Below are 21,599 nucleotides of genomic sequence, written 5' to 3'. Positions count from 1 at the left end.
ATTGGAGTTCCCCCCAGTTCTGAATGTGCTGGGTTAATGGACAGCCTGGGAGCCCAGAGCAAGGGGTCTGGCTCTTTTCCTGCACCAAGTCGGCCCAGACTGCCCCTCTCCCAGCTGCCTGGTCCCAGCCCCCCAGCTAGTTTGTCCTCTAGTCCTGCTTCCCGGGCAAAAGGTGTCAACTGGTCACACCTCCTCCCAGGCTGAGGTTATGAAGGGCAATGGCCATTGTGTATGTGCAGGAGACTATCACACCTGAAATTCCTATCACTGCATAGGTATTGGTGCAGTGCCCAGGGAAACCAAGGCGCACATACACGTGGTTACTATAGGACAGTAGAACTCACATGCAACATAACAAGGTGAATAAAATCCCCACTTTGTCACACCCAATTCACCTTCAGCCCCCTAGCCAGCATGATCAGAATTTATGAGCCCTGGGAATGCTCTGATGTGGCTACATACAGGGTGAGGGCTGGGTCTCTCCGTACATAGATGACATTCAAACCTCAGGTACTGTGCAGAAATTGGGGCTTAAAGAATTGATCTTTGGAATTATTCCTTCTCACATTCAATGCGACCGATGTCCTGATTGGCTCTTCTTCCATTAAAATAACATCATCCTGTCTGAATAGATGAGGTGACCTTTCATAGAAAAGTGGCTTCTCCACTGGAGTCCCATTCTCCCACGTTTTTACTGACTCCACAGTGGATAGCAGGTATTTACCACCTCGCTGCATAAAGCCCTGCATGAAGATTCCCTGGCTGCCTCTCCGTAGCGAACAGGATGCAGTTTAAGTAAGAAGGCAACCTTGCCTCTTTTGACTTGATGGAGTAATAAGCAAATTCAGTGGCCTTCCTGTCCACTGGGAGAGAGCCTGGAAACCCAGGAACCATTTTCAGGCGGGAAGATGATTTCTCATCATCCTTAGTCACATGAAGATTTTATCAACACAAATCTCTTCCAAAACATTCTTCTGCCCCAAAAGACGGAAGGAAGAAGGTCTGAGGAAGATAAGAGCTGCTGGTGGAACTTTCTGAAGAGAATCAGGGTTTTTCTGATTAGCCCTAGTGCTGGCTACCCCCATATTTTGCCAGAAGGAGGTTTGGAAGTTTGGCACCGGCCTGGCTTCATGTTACACCTCCACATTGGCATGGTCTATAGCTTCCTGCCTCCTCTCCTTATGGACTGTGCATCTCTGATTTGGTGCAATCAGGAGGTGAAGAAATGTTTCTGATTCTTCTCACACCAAGTTATTGGAGATCTTCCATTCCCTACAGTCATTAAAACAAGATGGCCACAGAATCCTTAATGTTCCCTACTAAAGCTGAGTAAAGAACCCTGGTTTGGCAGATATAACTGACCCCATAACCTTTATTCTTTGGGGCAAACTTCCTCCCCCAACCCAAGAGGCCTGCACAAAGCTTTTGGCACCATTAAGCCAGGTTGCCAGGGCTTGAGAAGTGTTCAAGTCTTGTGCTAATTTTCTGCCCAAAGGTGAATTTCACCCTTAGTGCTCAACATGGTCCCTCCCCACTTCTGAAGGAGAGAGAGAGAGATGGAAATAAAGTCAGACATTTAATGATGTTTCCTTCAAGGCAGATATTTATCTAATTGTGATTCTGTCCTTCAGCAATACCAATTATAACCCCAATCCTAAACCCGATCCGTCTCTATTACACAGTAATCAGAAATGAGCCAAGGGGCACAAGCCGCTATGCTTCCCAGATACAGCACCCACTGAGCATTTCAGGACACGGTGTTATCTCAGCATGGAAGTGGTCTGTCAAGTTGCCATTGGCTCACTCAGCCTCCACCCTGTGCTCAAGGTTTTCGAATATGCTGGGTCACACTCCAGTTCATTTAAAATGGTTAGCAGAGGGGCACATGTGGCAGCTAAAAAGTTGACCCCTCAGAGATGGAAGACTCTTGTCCTATCTGCCTTTTCACACGGCTTAGCCCAAAAAGACCCCGCTGAGTGACTGGAAACATTTCTTCTCATTTTTCAGTACACAAGTAAGGTTTCTGGCCTGGAGAAACTGAACTGGTTATGCTAATTTTTTTCTGCTCTGTTTCCCTAGTGTGCAGTCAGCTGAGGCTGTTAGACTGTTCCCACCCCATTGGTTACGAGGTTCTCATTTTACTTGTACCACAATCAAATGTCACATTGACAGCTTACTGCTTAGGGTGGTTAATAATACTCTTTATTGTAATTTTATGCATCCTCCCCATATACATTTATTACCACACACCAAACAAAACAAATCACCTTCATCCCCGCCATCCTTGCAGCAGTTCTTTTTAGATTGGTCTTAACTGATATTTATTGGGCAGAACATCATACACTCATAGAAAAGCTCTAAGTTACACACACTTCCAAATGAAAAGGTCCTTTTTCTGTCTTCAGCACAAAAGGAACTAAGTTTACAAAGGCCATGGCTTTTTGCATCCCTGTGTGTTCAGCTTGAATATCAATCTCCAAAAGGAAATAGGATGGGATGGGATTCTGGCTTTAGTGAGAGCAAATTCCTCATTTCTCTTTGTCTTTCTTTTTGCTCTTTCTCTGGCTGGTCAGTTCATTAAGTTTTTTATCTAGGCGCCTCTGCAAGTGAGCTCTTTTTGCCGGGTCCAATGACTTGTCTTTTGATCCACTCCCAGCGTAGAGAATTCCTTCTCTGCTAATTCTCTGCCGAGCTTGAGCTTTGGCCTTCTCCCCACATCCATGAATCTGTAGGAGACAGAACAATAATTTTGGTGACAGGTCTGGGACTGCCTTGAGATTTCACATGTCCTTACGCATGAATTAGAGCCTGATGTTCCTCGTTGCAGAATCCTCATCTTGAACATACTTCACAGTCCATAAAAATGTCCACCAGTTAGTTATAGCGCTCTCAATCCAGAAACAAAATAGCGAAATCCACTTTCCCCGATAGAACATACACAGTAATTAAATCTTCCCTTTAGACAGCTTAAATATTTCCTTCCCAAAGTCTAAACATTTTAAGAGATTGTAGCTCCAACAGCTGAGTAGCTGGATTTTTTAAAAATTTCTCTCATATCATCTGATGAAACCCTAACTCTGTTTTCTAACTTGTGCTGTTAATGTCTGCTCTTTCTTTTCTCTTTCACTTAGGAAACGCATCTAAACTATGTCTTATCAAGCAGGTATTGCATTTAAAGTCAGAAAAGTGACTTGGGAAAAAAAGTGCTATCCTTTGGGTGTGGTTGGGGCTATTTACACTGGGGAAAATTTCTAACTGGTTTTAAAATTGAGTCAGCTAAACCAGTTTCAAAACCAGACAGAACTGTAGCAGAGACTCTGTTTAGAATAGCCTGATTCACTCAACTATTTTTCAAGATAAACAAACTAGTTCTGTAAGACTAGATGAGGCCACCTTAAATCATTTAAAACCAGGCTGAAACTAAAGCTATTACCTATTTTACAAATCACTTTAGTTCAAACCCTTTTAAAAATAGTTTGACATTTTCCCAGTGTAAACAGGTGCTGAGAGTTCTATTATTTAATTTGTTTATTCACAAGACAAATATTTTTACTAGTTAGCACCATAAGGTCAGGTGGTAAACTCTTTGGCTACGTCTATATTGCGCTCTCTTGCGCAAGAAAATATGCAAATGAGGCAAAGCGGTGAATATCGCAGTGTCTCATTGCATACTTAATGAGTCGCCTGAAAAAAAGTGGCAGAATGGCTCTTGCGCAAGAGGGGGTTTTTGTGCAAAAAGGAGCTGTGTAGATGGCTCTTTCACGCAGAAGCCCCTTGCGCAAAAATGGCGGCTCATTAACTATGCATATGAGGCACAGTGATATTCACCACTTTGCCTAATTTGCATATTTTCTTGAGCAAGAGAGCGCAGTAGAGATGTAGCCTTAGGTGGGCAAGGACTGTCTTTCTGTTCAGTGTGTGTAGAAAAGGGGGGTGCAAGAGTGAGAGTTGGGGGTGAAGAGGGGTTCAACAAAGAGGGTCTCATCCGGTGGGGCCTTCTCTCCCCCAAGTTCCCTGACTGACAAGGGTCTTCTTGCTTCTCTCCCCCCCACCCGGCTGCCAGGGGCCTTTTCTGTCCCCCTCTCCACCCTGCACTGTGGCCAAGGGCTGGGGGGAGGAGTTTGAGGTAGGGAGGCTACTTAACCTGGTCTGGTAGCAGGCAAGATAGCAAGCCCCAGCCCTGCTAGACACACTCTTGGTGGTATGGCTCCCCTCAGTGGTGGTCTAGCTCTCCCCTACACTCACTGCCCCCATTGGCCACTATCAGTATTGAGTCCTTGCTCTCTGTGCCTCTCCCTTTCCACGTTATGAAAAACAGTCCCATTCCCGGCACATCTCATTTTCCTGGCACAACCAAACCTGATCTTTCTTTAAGTTATGATAAGAGGAAGCTGCCTACCACAGTTGGTGGTCCTAGCTCTTACCATTTAGGAGGATAGTGATAGAAATGTAGCCGTGTTAGTCTGGTGTAGCTGAAACAAAAAACAGGACTATGTAGCACTTTTAAAGACTAACAAGATGGTTTATAAACCTAAAGTGCTACATAGTCTTGTTTTTTGTTTCAGCTACACCAGATTAACATGGCTACATTTCTATCACTATCCTCCTAAATGGTAAATGTTTCGTCTGGCCCACGAAAGCTCATCATCTAATAAACCATCTTGTTAGTCTTTAAAGTGCTACATAGTCCTGTTTTTTGTTTCATTTAGGAGGAGTTCTTGAATAAATGGACTCGCAGACAGACACACAGACAGAGGCACAAATCCCTAATATAGGAATAAAGACCTGGATTCTGTTCTCCCATATACAATATAAACATTACTGCCACCTAAGTTCTAACTTTGGTTTCTTTGTTACCACTGCTTACGGAGCCAGAGAGAGAACACAGCTCGGTTTTCAGACCCCAGTGATAAGTATGCAGTGCTGACAGTTACAAAAATCTTTACATAGATGATGTATACGATCTAGACAGCACTGGAGAATAAATATGGAATCCCACAAAGTCATTTAAAAAGGATTTTGGGGACATTTGGGACCCTATCTGGCACTATTTGAAACCAATGGAAGTTTTGTCACTCACTTTGACCTCAGTTCAGCCAGGTACTTATGTATGTACCTGTGCATATACCTAAACCTAAAAACTATGAATAATCTCAATCCTATTCAGCAACATTCTTAATCGGCACATATTAAATCCCATTTAATGGGACTTAACAAGTGCTCTGTCAAATAGGAATGAATTTAGCATATATTTACATAGGCATATTCTTACGTGCTTTGTTGAACTGGGGTTTTTATTAGGAATAAGACTAGATCCTTTATGAAGACTGCTCAATCCCCACCCACACGCAAATCATTCCCATTAGAGCTAAGAGGTTTGGTCTGCATGTTAATGGCACGTCTGGGCCCTTATTACATCAGATGAAGTCTGACCCACATTGAAAAGCTGAACCCAAACAAACAAGCAACAGAAGGGCAGTGAAGCAGGGTGTATCCTGGTATTTAATTCCCATTTGATTCTTCATTACAATTCACCAGGAAAAGGACCTCCATTAGATTCTGCATGAAATGAAATTATCCCAAGCAGATTCCAAATGAACATAAATACAAATAGTCTTTGCCAAGGAAGTAGATCTGTTTTTGTCAGTGTGGAATAAAATCTACACTGATAGTTTACAGAACCAGCTAGGTTTTTAGAAGAATATCGGATACTCAGCAGGGCAATGTGGCATGGCATGTGTTATGCGGGTCAGACTAGATGACCCCTTATCCATGGATCTGACTGGGAGGCTCAGGCAGTTCAGATGCATTCGATTTTCATCTCTGCAGAGCCAGATGCAGAGTCTGGGCGTGGCACACATGAAAAATCTCTCCTCCTATTTCCTGATGGCAGATGGAAGCTGGATCCAACTGCCATGCAATCTGGCCCAGCAGGAAGTCTGCTCAGGAGAACTCCAGTCAGGTAATAGAGAAATGGACGCACATTGGAAGAGCAGCACAGAAGCAGCGTCCGGAGAGAATGGCTAGGTAACCCGGTCAGCCATACACGTGGCTTCAACTTTTTGAACCAGAAATCAAAATCTCCAAGCAAGGAGAAGCTTCCTCGGATCTATTTACTAATAGCGAGGAACTGAATAGAAATATGAGAACAGGGAAGCTTAGAACCAGCGACTATGAGTCAGGCTACGATTATGTCACAGAAAATGTCATGGAATCTGTGACTTCCATTGACTCCCATGACATTTTCTGCCAGCCCTTCCCCCCTCCATCTGCCAGCCCTCGCCCTGGTGGGGGAACTCTGATCTGCCCAGCCAGAGCAAGTTATGGGAGGCACCCCTAGCAGCTGCTGAGCCAAAGTGGGTGTCAGGGGCATCCCCGCAGCTGCCCAACCACAGTTGCCCAGCTGGGATTCCCACAGCTGCCCAGCTATGGTGGGCAGACCCTGATCTGTGCCTCCATTTCCCAATCTGTAACATGGGGTATGTCTACACTACAGTGTTATTTCAAAATAGTGTGTCCACACTGAGTGGACTCTGAATCGCATTTAAGGCTGGCCGGAACCAGTTCCAGCAGGGCACCAGGTCAGGACTTACTGTGTGGGGCTGCTGCCTGAGACTATCTGAGGTCTTGTGCTTCAAAGGACCCCCCCCCCCCCCGACAGCCAGTTTCCCTGCTTGCTTGTCTACCTCGATGAGGGACAGCAAAGCATTTAGTCTCTGCATGCTCTGGTTGCCCTCACTCGGGACACCACAGCACTTTGCAACATGGAGCCAGAGCTGTCCCTGGTGCTTCTCTTGGTCACGTTGATATGAGCCTGGCTGCACTTTCTGCAGGCTGCCATCTGGGAGGTCCATCGGGGGGGCTGTCAGTATCCAGGAGGCCCTGTGGGAGAGCTTCTACCCTGAGGAGCACTAAGAGCCTCCCTGGTCTGCCTGTGACTGTGCCTCATTCCTCCCTTACGTCTTTCCACTTACCCCTCCCTAACCCCCCTTCCTGATGTCAAATAAAATACACGTATTTTCATGAATACAAACTCTCTTTATTTAGCAAAACTGGGGGTGAGGGAATGAAGCTCTGGTGAGACTGGGGAAAGGAGAGAAGAAAGGATGGGAGAGGGGAGGGAGAAACCTGGGAGGAGGGAGCTGGAAGGGGGAAGCAAGGGGAAGAAAGGGGAAGGGAGGCTCAGGGTCTCGCCGGACAAACTTGATTGTCATGCAAATCTGCTCCTGAGTTCGCATGTGGCCTTTTGTGGCCAGGCTGGCAGCTATCCTGCCATAGATGGCCACGTTCCTCTGTCTAGTGAGGAGATCATGGATGTTGGGGGCCTCCTCCCCAAACCTGAATAAGGTCCATGATCTCCACCCTGGACCAGGATGGTGCCCGCCTTCTCCGGGCCCTGGCAGGCTCCTGGGAGCTGGCAGACTGCTCCTGGGGAGTGGTGGAGGGATGGCTGCTAGTGGCTTGCTGGCTCATGTTTTGGGGCTACTGGGTCAGAGAAAGTGACTGCTGGCTCTGGGCTGGCAGGCTTGGAGTTGGCACAGGCACTGTGGCCAGAGTCTATCCCTTTAAGGACTCCGGGGAAGTGGGGAGGGCACCCTGGGAAGGCTGGAGGCCCCCTATTTCGAAATAAGTGTCTACACAGCGCTTATTTCGAAATAGCTATTTCGAATTTGGCATTATTCCTCGTGGAATGAGGTTTACCAAATTTGAAATAAGTGCTCCACTATTTTGAATTTATTTTGAAATAGCGGTTTGGCTGTGTAGAAGCTAGGAAAGTTATTTCGAAATAAGGGCTGTTATTTCGAAATAACTTTGCTGTATAGACATACCCATAGGGACAATTAGAGTGGAATGAAAAAATAATTTTTTGGGGCTCACATTGAAATATCTGGGGGGAAAAAAAACCCTGGTTCGATTCAAATCAACACACAATATTTTTGGGTTCTTTCACCAAAATTAAAAACCAGGGAGAAAAAAAATCCAAGTTAAATGTCAATTAAAATTGATTTGTTTGAAATGACATTTTCAAAATAAACCATTCTGACATATGAATAAGCTAAAAGTCACTTACACAACTGCCATGTGATTCATACCCACATGCTCATCTAGTTACATGCACATAAAGCAGAATTTTTTTAAGATCAGATCATCCTTCCAATAGTTTATTGTTCCCTAACACTTCTGACTGGATTTTCCTTGCTGACACTAGCCCAAAATGATGGTACCAAGGACTGTGTGTATGAGATTGTCACAGTAGGTATTAATATAGATGGGGATCTTTAGGGAGCATCTTCTACATCAAGCATCACAAGATGCCATGCAGACAAAGAACACAGTGTTAGCTGCGAGCTGAAGATAGAAAGAAAGGTTTGTAGGTGAGCTCTGCAGAGGAAGTAATTCAGAGACACAGCGGGAGGAAAAGGTACTCCAAAGAGCCACATTATTTCAGCACAGGTACACTGTTACACTGGCTACGCTCGGATTTGGGTTTAAAGTGCTCTTGTAACAGCATGGTCTATTCACTGAATCCAAGGACATGCACAATTTTCCTCTCTGTTCCTTTTTTACATATAAAAATAAAATAAAAAAAACCATCAGGGACAGGGGAGAGCGTTTTCCAATGCCCAGACACAAAAAAACATGTTGCACCTGAACCTTGACATCAAATAAAATCTCTCCAGTCTCTGCTGGAGAAAAAGGAAAAAAGAGATATATATATTTTTTTACCATGACTAGAAAACAATTTAAATCAGTCCAAGCAGGTAATGCACAAAAGAAAGCCCTGGATAAATAGCCAACAGGAGCAAATGCTCCATTTTCTCATGTGAGGGGAGGGAGCAACCATCACCTCTAGAATTGCTTCCATTTCTCACTCCCATTCTAACAGGATGCATGTCGGTTTCATTATGGTAATGATCTGTATTGCAGTAGTGATTAGGGTCCCCAGCGGAGACCAGAGCTCCAGTGTGTACTATACCACAGTCCTTGCACTCCTCAAGGATGGGAGACAAATGTGCTGTAATTCCCCCTTCACAGATGGGGACCTGAAGCAGAGAGAATTTAAGGGTTGATCCTGCAAGGTGCTGAGTACTGCGATCCCAGGGCAACAAAATACTTCAGCACATGCCTAAATGCTTTTCTTTATATAGTCAGAATGCTCAGCAGCTGTACTGGATCAAGCCCTAATTGAGTTGCCCAAGGTCACACTGTGAGTCTGTGGGAAAGCCAGGAATTAAATCCACCTTTTCAGACCTTCAATCTGGTGCCTCAGCCATAAGATCATCCTTCCCTCTTTCCTATTTCCTTGAAAGGTAAATTTCACAGATCAGTCCAAGACGGAAGCAATGACCAACAGGACTTCATAGCCTGCATCCTGCTAACAAAACCTGCATGGCCCAATTCAACAGCGGCGCCTTCATTTTAAACATCTCTGAGAACCCGAGAACATTGCTAAGGAAATCAGCCTCAGAACGTTCAGTAAGGAAAGTCAGTGAATTTCTAGCAATGTGTAGCCCCCTGCACTCAAATAGTTCCCCAGGGCCATCTGGGGTGCCCCCTCAGCTCATACCTCTGGGATGTGGTGGCTGAGGCAGTAGCGCTTGTTGCAGTGCAGACAAAGCTGTCCCATGGTCGTAACGCTAGCTTTGCACCTGGGGAAACCACACGTGTTGTCCACTTTCACTGCAGCAGAAATCAGGGCGTCAATATCTTCTCCAGCTGTGGTGTCTGCTGCAATTTTAACCGTGGCCTTTCCTACAAGTCCAGGGAAAAATCCAATGGTTTACATAATCAAATGTCCCTGACAGACAACAGGCTACATTTTCTGCTGGTAAATATGTAGAGCCCAGCACAGATACAAAATTTGTATCTGTATCCGCATCCATAGCCTCCACAAAAATGAGTTGTGGATATCTGCAAATTTGCAGGGTTCTAGATACAAAGTTTGCATCCATAGCCGCAAAAATGAGCTGTGAATATCCGCATCTACAGGCACAGATATAAAACGGATATCCACGGATTTGCAGGGCTCTCTAGATATGGGTGCAGCTCTGTAGATTTAGGAAGTTTGCACATCACCGACCAGCCATGATCAGCAAGAACAGTTGCAGTGGCCTACATGCTATGCTGTAGCCATATGACACTGACACATGCATGGTAGTGGATGGGTTTTTAAAAGATATGTAAAAGTAGGTAGCATGCATCTCAGATTGTAACCTGTTCTGATTGTTCCCATCATCACTTTTTCTCCACCACCCTGACTGCACTGATTGTGCATTTTTAGGACTGGGCAGTGATGAAGAGATTGACTGTTGCAGGCTTCTTGTGGCTATAAGAGCTTAGCTATTGGTTCAAAGCAGGAGTTGGCAACCTTTTCAACCCAAAGAGCCAAACTACATCCAAATTCAGAACAAGCGGACAACAAAAAGCCGTAGAAGAATGCCCATTTGCATGACTGAAGATAGACCAACATAATATTATTGATAATTGGCATGATGATTAATAATAGCATCAATGAAACATTGTACCCACAGACTTTATGTAACAGGACTTCTCCTGCTACGTATTTTCGTACATTTCTTTGAAGTTTACATCATAACTGGTCAAATCCAGCTACATGCACACATTCAGGCTACCTGAATAATTAGGCATCTTAAAATGTGTTAATTAATTTTTCATTTTAATTTAAAAAGTTGCGCTTATTTTGGGAATGACAAAAGAAGCCAGATTTGGCTCGAGAGCCATAGGTTGCAGACCCCTGGGTCAAAGACTTTAAGCCTCCCACTGTTCTAACTCCTTCCCATTGTACCCAGCATGCGGATGTTTGGCCCATGTGTCAGTCAACCTATTTCTAAGCCTGTGAGCGCAGCTCCCAATCCATACTACACCTCCAAGAGATCCAGCCCCTCTCTCCCATCCTGTGACCATCTAGGAGCTATTTTGTTGGAAATGTGCATCAGTGACCTTTCTGAAAGTCAAGGTCCATGTTCTAGGGACACATGCAAAGCTCACCCCTGAGAGGAAAAGCAGGAAATTAATGAGTACACCGCATGCCCTCTATTCAAACATGATCAATAATTCTAATGAATCTCTCATCTCAATGAAACTGGCAAAGACTATGTCTCCCTAGGGATAGAAAACCTGTGGCCAGCAGGTCAGCTGGCTCAGACCCCGGAGCAGCTGTGTAGAAGTTCAATGTTCACACACTAATTTTTTGCCCCATAGCCCAAGTACCCTGAGCCAGGTGACCTGGGCCAACCCCAGCCATGCTACAGTGCTTTTCTCCCCACTTAAGCCTACTCAACGGGTCACTATTCGGAAAGGGCTTGGGCAGAGGTAGAGAAACAGACTGTAGCTGGGAGTACGTTACTAATACGGTGCAGTGTTCAAAGGTCTGACTTAGGTACAGTCTTAGGCAGGGATTTTCAAACAGCCCCGGGGATTTAGGCACCTATGGAATTTCAGCAGCAGCTGGGCAACATACTTTTCCAAGGGTCTTCTAACAAGACCCCCAGGGAGCGGTCACAAGGGAAGCTTGCAGCATGACTGGCTTTTGCTATGGAAATCCCTGGGAGGCAGGGCTTACCTTTTGTTTCATTTTTGTGTTTTCTTCCAGCTATTTCCTGCAAATTGATGCTCAGCTCCTGATTCTTTCGGGCCCTCTCTTCTTTTTTGGCGGTTTCCCGTTGCAATCTCTCCAGGTGCAGCGTTTTCAGATCCACTTTCTGAGAGCTCATGCTGCTTTCTCTCTTCTTGTCTGGCACAAGTGCCTCTTTTCCGGGGCTTTGGGATTCAGAAGGTGGGCTTTGCTCACTGTCATCTGTGTGCACTGGAGAGGAACTGATGGTGGTGGTTTTCTTACTGATGCTGATGTACCTCTCTCTCCTCTCCCCAGTACTTACATGCTGTAACCCATAATCTTCAGCCAGTTGGTGCACCAGCATCCTGTCGTGTGAGTTTAAGGATGAAGGGAAATCCATCTGCATCTTGCTGCTCTTCAGAAACTCCACTATCATGACCCTGAAACTGCCTGAATTGTCTTTCATCTCTGGCCCTTCCACCCTAGACTCGTTTTTACTCTGCAAGGGTAGTGCTGCTGGTCTCTGTGTGGGTGGTTTCATTGGATTTGGTTTGGATTTCTGGTTTTCAGCTTTTGGTTTTGGAGCAGAGGCCGTGTTGGTTTTAGGCCCTTGCTCCCCCTGACTTTGAGAGCTCTCATGAGAGTAGTTGTCTGGCACAATGTCGTTGAGGTACTCGAAGGCTGTCCGCACTTCCCCATGTTCACTCAGATAGTCCACCAGCCGTTTCAAAAAGGCCTGGCTGCCGACGGTCCGCGAGTCACAGATGACTGCCACGTGGCGTCGGGCACGAGTCACTGCCACGTTTATCCTCCGGTCTTCAGCAAGAAAACCCACCTCGCCTACAAAACACAAAACCCGCCCGGCCGTTAGCACATCCAACTTGGTGGCTGGCCATGTGAACAGCAACACTTCTATACTAAAGGCCAGCTCCTCAGCTGGTGTAAATCAGCATAGCTCATTGGAACTATGGGGATTTACTCAAGATATTGTACTGGCTGCGGTGAGACAGCAAGGAGAAGAATGATCTAGTGGCCGAACATGGGGCTGGGTAGCAACAACCTCTGAGTTCCAGTCCTGGTTCTATTGCTCATTCCCTCTATGACCTTGGACATTCAACCTCTGCCTCAGTTTTGTCCTCTGCTAAATGGAGCTAATAACACTTCTATAGCTCACAGGGGGCAGCGGAGACATGGGTATAAAGGGTTTGAAGAGGAGTAACATTATACAAGGGCTACTGCCTGGATGGACTTGAATGAGGGCTTAGGAGTGTAACAGCAGGACTTGGGTGAGGTGGCTTGAACTATGATGTGGAGCCACATGCCTGAAATAAAAGCAAAAGTGGCATGTTAGGATGATGACAGACTGGCAAAGATCAGCCTTCACTGCACCTGTCCATCCCACAGTCTGTCTCTAGCTATCAATACCAGTCTCACTTTCATAAGCAGAGAAATACACCAATCCCAGGCTACCTTCCCTCCCATTCCCACACAGACAAAGTGTTAAAAATAACAAATATGTAGGAGATTACACCAAGTCTATTTCTGCTCTCTGGCTATTTTCTCAAGGAGCCGTAATAACAGATAGCAAATGCCAGAATGACTCAGCTCAGCTCAGCTCAGCTAGTGAGAAGGCCAGCGTGGGCGTCTTCTGCTTCAACGGATACATGGGAGACAACTAGAAAAACAAATATTATGCAGATCTAGGCGACAAGCTTCATTCTGAGCACGTGAGGCTTGTGATACAAAACACATCAAACTACAATGGACTTTAATAATTACGTGAGGCCACCTGCCTGAGCTCCATGGCCCGGTGGTCATTGCTAGACATTGCTGTCTGTCTGCTTGCGGAAGCAATAACATGCTGAAATGTGTTTCTCCAATCCCTTCCGAGAACCTGAGTGCTGGGACAGTCTGATTCAAATCCATTGCAACACCAGTGGACTTGATGATTGGATTTTGCCAGTGTTCTTAGCAGGCATGAAAACAGTTCTGGCCTGGCCAGAACTGGTGCTGGGCAGGGCCATTCATGACCCTGCTGTTTTAGCTGCTGTGTGTTCACTGGGCAGTCTGCCAGCTATGGCAACGTGTGGGGGTTCTGTGATGTGCACCACGGGAGTTAGGAAAGCCTTGGGTCCCTGTCCTTTGTGAAGTGTTGTCCCCTCATGACACCTCTGCTCAGAGGCCAGCAAAATGACAATGGGGCAGACTGGGATGGGGAGTTTGGGGATGTAGCCACCTATGCTGAATTCATTCTGGGCAAGTCACCAACAGTCATGAGATGGCAGCAAGGCCCTGATTACTAATGGCTTTCAGTCATCAGTGTATTCTGAGCCACTTACCCCCTTTTCTCTCATCAGTCTCCCCTCAAATCCAAAATGCTCATCGGAACGACTTCTTTCACGAATCCTTCCCAACTCCTTCTTTCACTCTTAAAACCTGCCCTTCCCTTCCCCTTTCCTGACCCACTACTTAGTGTTTTGTCTGGGACTTACACCCTACAGACCGCACTCTGTGTCTGAAAGTTGTGATGCACATTTATGGTGCTACAGAAATTACTCTCAATGATCATCCTTATGGTTCAGATAACACAAGATGCAGAGCAATGGGCCCCAATTACATAGTTCAGCAGGCTGAGTCTAAGAAGAATCATAGGGTTAGACAGGACCGCCAGGGTTATCTAGTCTAACTCCCTACCAACAAGCAGAATTGTGTGCGTGTCTAAGCTATCCAAGACAGATGGCTATTCAGCCTCCTTTTGAAAACCTCCAGTGAAGACGTCCAGCTTCAGGCGATTAGCCTCATTTCAGCTATTATCTTGTGCTGCAGTCTCTGATAGGAAAGAACCCAATTTTCTGCCCTAGTTTTTGCTGTGAAAACAAACAGTGTTATGCATTATTTACAATACCAGTTATGGGCTGCACCGTCTCCGAGGAAACGTGCAAAACCAGGCTGGCTCAGGAATTCCGCTTCTGTGGGGAATGCCTGGGACTTGCTGCTGGAAAGGCAGTGCAAGCGCAGGACTGCTGACCCCAAGTGTTCAACCATGGAGAGTCCAGGCATTCCCCTCATTTTTTGAGGACCTACAGATCTGGAGATTTTTAACACACTACACGGTGGGTTCTTCTGATTTATTGTCTGCTACGGGAGCCTTTGGGGTTCATAGTTTCAAGCTTTTCTCTGCCATCCTGCAAAGTCACTTGTTTTTAAAAAAAGAGAGCTGAGCTGTGGTTCTCAGGTAACCATGTGGCTTCAGAAGCCAGGATGTCAGAGAAAAAATGCCGATTATCAAGAGGCTTTGTGAACTGGCAACAGAGTACATGACACTAGTCATTGTTAAATTATTCCCATTTCCTTATGGGCCACAGTTTCCTTTTCCCCCAATATACTGTCCAGCAGGGAAGGCAGCATACCTTTCCTATTGGATCTCACAAAGGACAGCACGACAGCCTCCTTTTCCCGTCCCTGGAAGCCATCTACAGATTTAATTTCCAGCTCTGGATACTTATGACAAAGATGCTCTCTTAGCATGTCCACCTGGAAAAACAAGTACAAGGATAAGGACAAGGTAAATGCAAGATAAGAAGGATGAAAGAAATATCCCCCTGCCTGCCCCTCCCGGGAAGGTGCCCACCTTCCTTCAGATCCATGCATGCCTGAACTCGCACATCCTAAGGAGGAAGGAGTGTTACTCAAGGGATTGGTCATGGGACCAGTGAAAAACATTCTTAGTTCTAGTCCCATCTCCGGATCCCTTTTGTGGACTTGAAACAGTCACTTAACCCTGCTGGGCAGATCCTTAGGTGGTAAAAATTGGTTCAGATCTCCTAAAATGAGACCCATTTACACCAGCAGGGGTCTGGCCCTCTGTTACAGCATCCTCTTCTGCAGTAGGGAGCATTTGGGAGGATTAGCTATCGCACTTTGAATCTTCAACATACTAAGTACTGTCAGTAAAATACTAAGGAATTTGGATTTGTTCTGGTGCATTAATTCTATACTCAGCTTAAAAAGCTGTAATGGGTACTCACCTGGAGGTTGTAAGGAGCAATGACAGCAATGTCTCTTGCTTTAACGCCAGCTTCCACCAAAGCCTGGATGTGCAAGCCTACAAGACGCACTTCCCCTAGGGCAAAACCAAACCCAGCAGTGAATCAAGAGCAAGGAACACAGTCTCGCATGATCTTCTTATCAATTAACTAGGGAAATGCAACCTAGATGCACCCTAGAGGGCAGGATGGTGGGTGCATAACTGGCTAGATAACTGTTCTCAGAGAGTAAATATTAACAGTTCACAATCCTGCTGGAAGGGCATAACAAGTGGGGTTCCATAGGGGTCTGTTTTGGGACCGGTTCTGTTCAATATCGTCACCAACAATTTAGATTCTGGCATAGAGAATACGCTTATTAAGTGTGCAGATGATACCAGACTGGGAGGGGTTGCAAGTGCTTCGGAGGATAGGGCCATAATTCAAAATGATCTGCACAAGCTAGAGAAATGGTCTGAGGTAAACAGGATGAAGTTAATGAGGACAAATGCACAGTTCTTTACGTAGGAAGGAATAATCTGTTTCACACATACAAAATGTGAAGCGACTGTCTAGGAAGAAGTACTGCAGAAAGGAATCTAGGGGTAATAGTGGACAGCAAGTTAAATACGAGTTAACAGTGTAACACTGTTGCAAAAAAAAGCAAACATATTCTGGGGTGCATTAACACGAGTGTGGTGAGCAAGACACGAGAAGTCATTCTTCCGCTCTACTCTGCGCTGATTAGCCCTCAATTGGAGTATTATGTCCAGTTCTGGTCATCACATTTCAGGAAAGATGTGGAGAAATTGGAGAAGGTCCAGGGAAGAGCAACAAAAATGATTAAAGGTCTAGAGAACACGACCTATGAGGGAAGACTGAAAGAACTGGGTTTGTTTAGTTTAGAAAAGAGAAGACTGAGAGGGGACATGATAGTGGTTTTAAAGTATCTAAAAGGGTGTTACAAGGAGGAGGGAGAAAAATTGTTCTCCTTGGCCTCTGAGGACTGGACAAGAAGCAATGGGCTTAAATTGCAGCAAGGGAGGTTTAGGTTGGACATTAGGAAAAACTTCCTAATTGTCAAGGTGGTTAAATACTAGAATAAATTGCAGAATAAGCTGCAGAATAAATAGGGAGGTTGTGGAATCTCCATCACTGGAGATACTTATGAGCAGGTTAGACAGACACCTGTCAGGGACGATCTGGATGGTGCTTGGTCCTGTCGTGGGTTCAGGAGATTGGACTCGATGTCCTCTCGACATCCCTCCCCATTCTATGATTCTATAATTTAACTCCAGAAAATGCTGACAGGTAAAGCCAAAAGGTAATGGCTACTCAACTGCTCAATTCTGTGGCAGGGATTAAGAAAAGCTACTCTTTGCAGACTAATTCTACTGAGTCCTTAAAGGTACCCTCTGGAGTTTGGAGATTCCCCGTAAGGTCAGATTTATATATATCATGGCACCAACGTGGACAGAAAGATCATAGAATCATAGGACTGGAAGGGACCTCGAGAGGTCATCGAGTCCAGCCCCCCGCCCTCAAGGCAGGACCAAGCTCCGTCTACACCATCCCTGACAGATGTCTATCTAACCTGTTCTTAAATATCTCCAGAGAGGGAGATTCCACCACCTCCCTTGGAAATTTATTCCAATATTTGACCACCCTGACAGTTAGGAATTTTTTCCTAATGTCCAATCTAAACCTCCCTTGCTGCACTTTAAGCCCATTACTCCTTGTCCTGTCCTCAGAAACCAAGAGGAACAAATTTTCTCCTTCCTCCTTGTGACACCCTGCAGTGTTCAGTGGACAGGTCAGAGACAGAACAGGGATGCATTAAGTCAAGCTAAGCTCCCTTGCTCCATAAATGTCTCCTGTGTTCAAATGTTACAGCCCTGTTACAAGTAAGGGATAGAATACTGAGATTCAGGGTTTGTTGTAGGAACTCCTGCGCCAGTGCTTAAAAAAGCATTGACAGACAGAGGTCCATTGACAGGTTTAATAGGTTCCCTCCAACAATCGGATGGGTTTTATTGCTGTACACTGCTGGAAAGCCAGGACTCACAGTTTTCTGTCTGTTTATTGCTAGCTCTCCCAGGTCATAGATACCTCACATTTAAAACATGCGACTACAGCATTCTGATTATCATCCCATCCTCCCATTTCAATTCAGACATGAGCTCACTTGTCAGGACTATATATTGTCTAGAAAGAGGCAGGGCCCTGTTGCGTGTCACACAGCAATGGAATCTGCTGCAGAATCTACCCCTCTTCTGCTTTTAATAAGAAAGTTTCTAGCGCTAATGGTTGTGAAGACAACCATGAAATGTCACCCAAGTGTAACAGATGAAATGCTATTTTCTTGAGTCTGCCAAGAGCCTGACACAGTAGCTCTGAGAAGAGAAAATTCCCTCGTTCAGCTCAATGGGCTGTTAACTCTGAATCCTAAAGACGGTGATACAGATGTGAACATTGTTAACTATTTTACCATTGATCATTTTGACAACAGTCAGCTAATGTGCTGACCCCATAATACTTCTCCTTTCCTCACCAGTGCCAAAATCTATAAATCTAACAAACTGAGAGTCTTGCTCAACTGCCAAAACTTCCAACTCCCCTCACACACCAAACCCTTGGCACCAACTACAATTCAATTACGTGTTCTCAAAACCAACACTGTATCCTCTTGAAAACTATACATACGGAGAAAATAAATTGAATTTAACATGAAAAGAAATACCCTTAGGGTTGCTGGACTGATTACCTTCAGTCGCACGTAATACTTTTGAAAAATCCATTTTTTTCTTTCAAGATAGCTGCCATTGAATTTCCCATCTGCCACACCAGAACATGGCAGGTCCAGGGATCCCATTCCAGAATTTAGGTTTGGTTTGCCACAGAGTACTCAGGGCTCGGTCTTGGAGCTTGGGATCTTGCCTTTCAATGGTCCAAAGTACCAGTCTAGCTCTAAAAGTTCATGGGATATGGCATTAGTACCTGATCTTTCAAACCGTTGTTACGCCCATGCTTAACGTTGTGCAAGGGAGTGGTCAAGCACATAAGTTTGCAGAGTCAGGGCCTTAGCTGCTAAAACTAGATGCTTGGAGATGAAGGGTGGTCCAGTGGTTACAACAAGAAGCCTGGGACTTAAGATGACTAGGTTCCATTCCCTCTTCTGCCCCAGACATTCTGCAAAATCTTGGGCTAGACACTTAGTCTCTTGAGGCCTTGATGGGGAGAAGGTACTGTCCTACCTCATGGAGTGTTGTGAGGAGAAATAAAGATTGTGAGGCATGCAGATCCCTTGGTAAGGGGGGGCCATAGAAGTACCTCATATAAATTAGGAATGTTAGCAAGTATCTGGTTAACCGGTGGCCCATCTGGGCTGGAGCAGCCCCTGCCAGATATGGATGGTGGGCTGCACCACTGTTTAACATTCCATTTAACTGGTTAACACTTGGTTATTATCTAGATCTGTTGCACCAGGGACTATACAGCATCACCCAGACAACTAGAAAAGACAACAGTCCCAGAGAACTGAAAAGCTAGGCCAGGATGTCTTATTGTACTAAGAGCCAGAATAAAGGAGTTGGGAGAGAGGGTCTCAGGTGACTACAGTGTTCTGGTATCCCCATAATACACTATGTAAATGGCTGGTCGGAGGAAGTCAGACTTGCTCGCTCTCCTATTCTCCTTGTTAACAGTTATGTACAGGGTATGTTAATTGAAACAAGCCAATCTTCCTAGAGCACAGGCTACCCCATCAGCTACAGAAAATGTGGGAAATTTACTGCTTTATGTGATGCCAAAGGATAACATTTCATCTTTACTTCCTAACTCCTTTGTCAATCTAAAACGCTGTCCCTGGTGCTCTATTCTTTTTCCCTGTTGGAGTCTCATTATTTTAAGATGCTTCAGGAGTAGCCAAGTTAGTCTGAACAGGATAAACTTAAAAAACAACAAATGGTCTGGTAGCATTTTATAGACTAACAAAACACGTAGATGATATCATGAGCTTCGTGGGCACAGCCCACTTCTTCAGATGACTGGCGTTTTGAGTTTAGGATGTGCAGACCCAAAATAAATAAGGGAGAAGGGAGGGAAGGGGGAGGAAAAAAGGAGGAGGGGCAGGAAACAAGGAGCAGAGGGTATGGAAATATAAAAGGGAAAAACAGGAAAGCAGAACTGGGAATCAGTGAGCACCTGAAGATTGGGTAGTTAAAATGAAGAAGATACGAATCAAAGTCAATAGATAGTACCCTTCCTAACACAGTACCCTTCCTAAACTCAAAACTCTGGTTATTTTACGATGGTGAAGCAGCTACTGTCCCATTGAACTGTAGAGGCTGATGTCCCTTATGTGTTATGATAAAGAGCCAATAAAGTGATACTCCAAGGCAGTAAAGCCACAACTCACAGACTACTGTGTGACTCCAACTGAATGGGAGTTCTGACTGGAGGGCGACATGCCGTGCTGAAAACTCACATCTCTGCCCACCCTTCCCTGGCTGGCATTACAATTGGTGTGGCTTTTAAACCCAGCCTTTTCCAGCGCCATAAAGTCCCTTGTGTCACTACCCAGAAACCCTAATGCAGGCAGTACATTCCAAGGGGCCTGTTTCCTATATCTTCCACTCAGTAACCCACTAACTTTCCTCTGATACAGAGTTATCCAGTGTTACATCAGCTCTCCTCTGGGCTATGCTATGACTTAGCCTGTGAGTAGCCAGCATGGCTGGGAATCCGGGACAATCTACTCCAGTCAGCAAATCTTACGTCCTGTGAAGCAGCAGTACCTTGATTCCCTTTAGACTGTTCTTCTTCCACTTCAAGCTCAAATAAGCCACAGCCAGCTGTATCTATAAGCAGCAAAGGAATCCTAGTCTCTTCTGTAGAAGCAACTCCCGGAAGGTCCCTAACAGGTTATGTGGAAAAGAATGAGTTATCAACATTGACGGAACATTGCAGCATGAGACAGCCAATTCTGCCACCCCCCACGCTTCCCTGACACAGTTCATAAAGAGACTCTAGCCTTAAGACAGAGACACAGTTATATAGTACTGCCTATGGGCAAAGTTACAATGCAACTCAGCAATCCAGTCTGGAAGGGGAAAATTCAAACAGTTCTGAATGTTACATGGTGCACAAGAACGGTCACCGAACTGGCGCTTTGTCTACACTGAGTTTTTGCAGCAGAAAATATGCTAAGGAGAGACTCATTTGCATAAGTCGCAATATCATTAGCGTATTTTCTGCTGTTTCTTTTTGCGCAAAAAGAAGCAGTGTAGCCACTCCCATTTTGTGCAAAACCCCAGTTTCGTGCAAGATCCTTATGCATCTCCCTGCTCCCAAAGACTTGCTGCGTAGTCTATTGCCAGTCCAAACCACCTCTCCACTTCTTTCCCCCCGGCCATCTTACAAAATGCCTCCCTGGACCCCTTCTCTTCTGCTCAGGGTTCTGGTCCTGCTGCACTGGCAATGACATGGCTCTAATGGTCACGTGCGGCATCACTTTAAGAGGGAGGGGAATACTGAAGCTCTGGGGTGACCTGATGTAACCCATCGTGTGTGTTATGTGTCCCAGTCCGTACCCGTTTCACAGAGGACATGGGTCTGTCCTAGCTCTCAGCTTAATGAGCCTGGCTCTTCAGCTAATGTGACAGCTCATGCTGTTAGTTGCCCATTCAGAACTGACTAAGACGATGGTCACTGCACCTGCACTGCAAGACAGACTTGTGATCGTGCCATGCATCAATTTCTAAGATGGTGGCAGTTCATTTATTCTGAACACTGGCCAGAGGTAGTATGTTCTAACATTCCCTTTAATTCCTTTCCCCAGAAACCCCGTGGGAAGGGTGAAGGGCACCACTTCTTCCCAAAGCATGGGCTACGCAGCCAGCCTTGACAACTTTGTGATGATGTAAAAACCACACACCATTTGTTTATGAACTGCAATCCTTTCTAAATACTTGCTCAAGTACAGAGTGAGGGAGGGT

General features: G+C 45.4%; 1 protein-coding gene across 1 annotated transcript in view; it reads right to left on the bottom strand.

Moving 5' to 3' along the window:
• Positions 1-2,180: 2,180 nt before the first annotated feature.
• IGHMBP2 (immunoglobulin mu DNA binding protein 2) overlaps positions 2,181-21,599 on the bottom strand; it is an 83,342-nt gene continuing 63,923 nt past the window's right edge. The window contains exons 10-15 of the mRNA XM_075928333.1: positions 20,400-20,518; positions 15,607-15,701; positions 14,989-15,112; positions 11,585-12,418; positions 9,569-9,753; positions 2,181-2,726 (exon numbers count right to left, since the gene is read on the bottom strand). Of these exons, the coding sequence (XP_075784448.1) occupies positions 2,529-2,726; positions 9,569-9,753; positions 11,585-12,418; positions 14,989-15,112; positions 15,607-15,701; positions 20,400-20,518 (1,555 nt within the window). The 3' untranslated portion in view covers positions 2,181-2,528. The remainder of the gene's footprint in view (positions 2,727-9,568; positions 9,754-11,584; positions 12,419-14,988; positions 15,113-15,606; positions 15,702-20,399; positions 20,519-21,599) is intronic.

The sequence above is a fragment of the Pelodiscus sinensis genome, chromosome 4, assembly GCF_049634645.1.
Source record: "Pelodiscus sinensis isolate JC-2024 chromosome 4, ASM4963464v1, whole genome shotgun sequence".
Classification (NCBI taxonomy): domain Eukaryota; kingdom Metazoa; phylum Chordata; order Testudines; family Trionychidae; genus Pelodiscus; species Pelodiscus sinensis.
The sequence above is the reverse complement of the archived record's forward strand: the minus strand, read 5'-3'. Positions and strand labels throughout refer to the sequence as shown.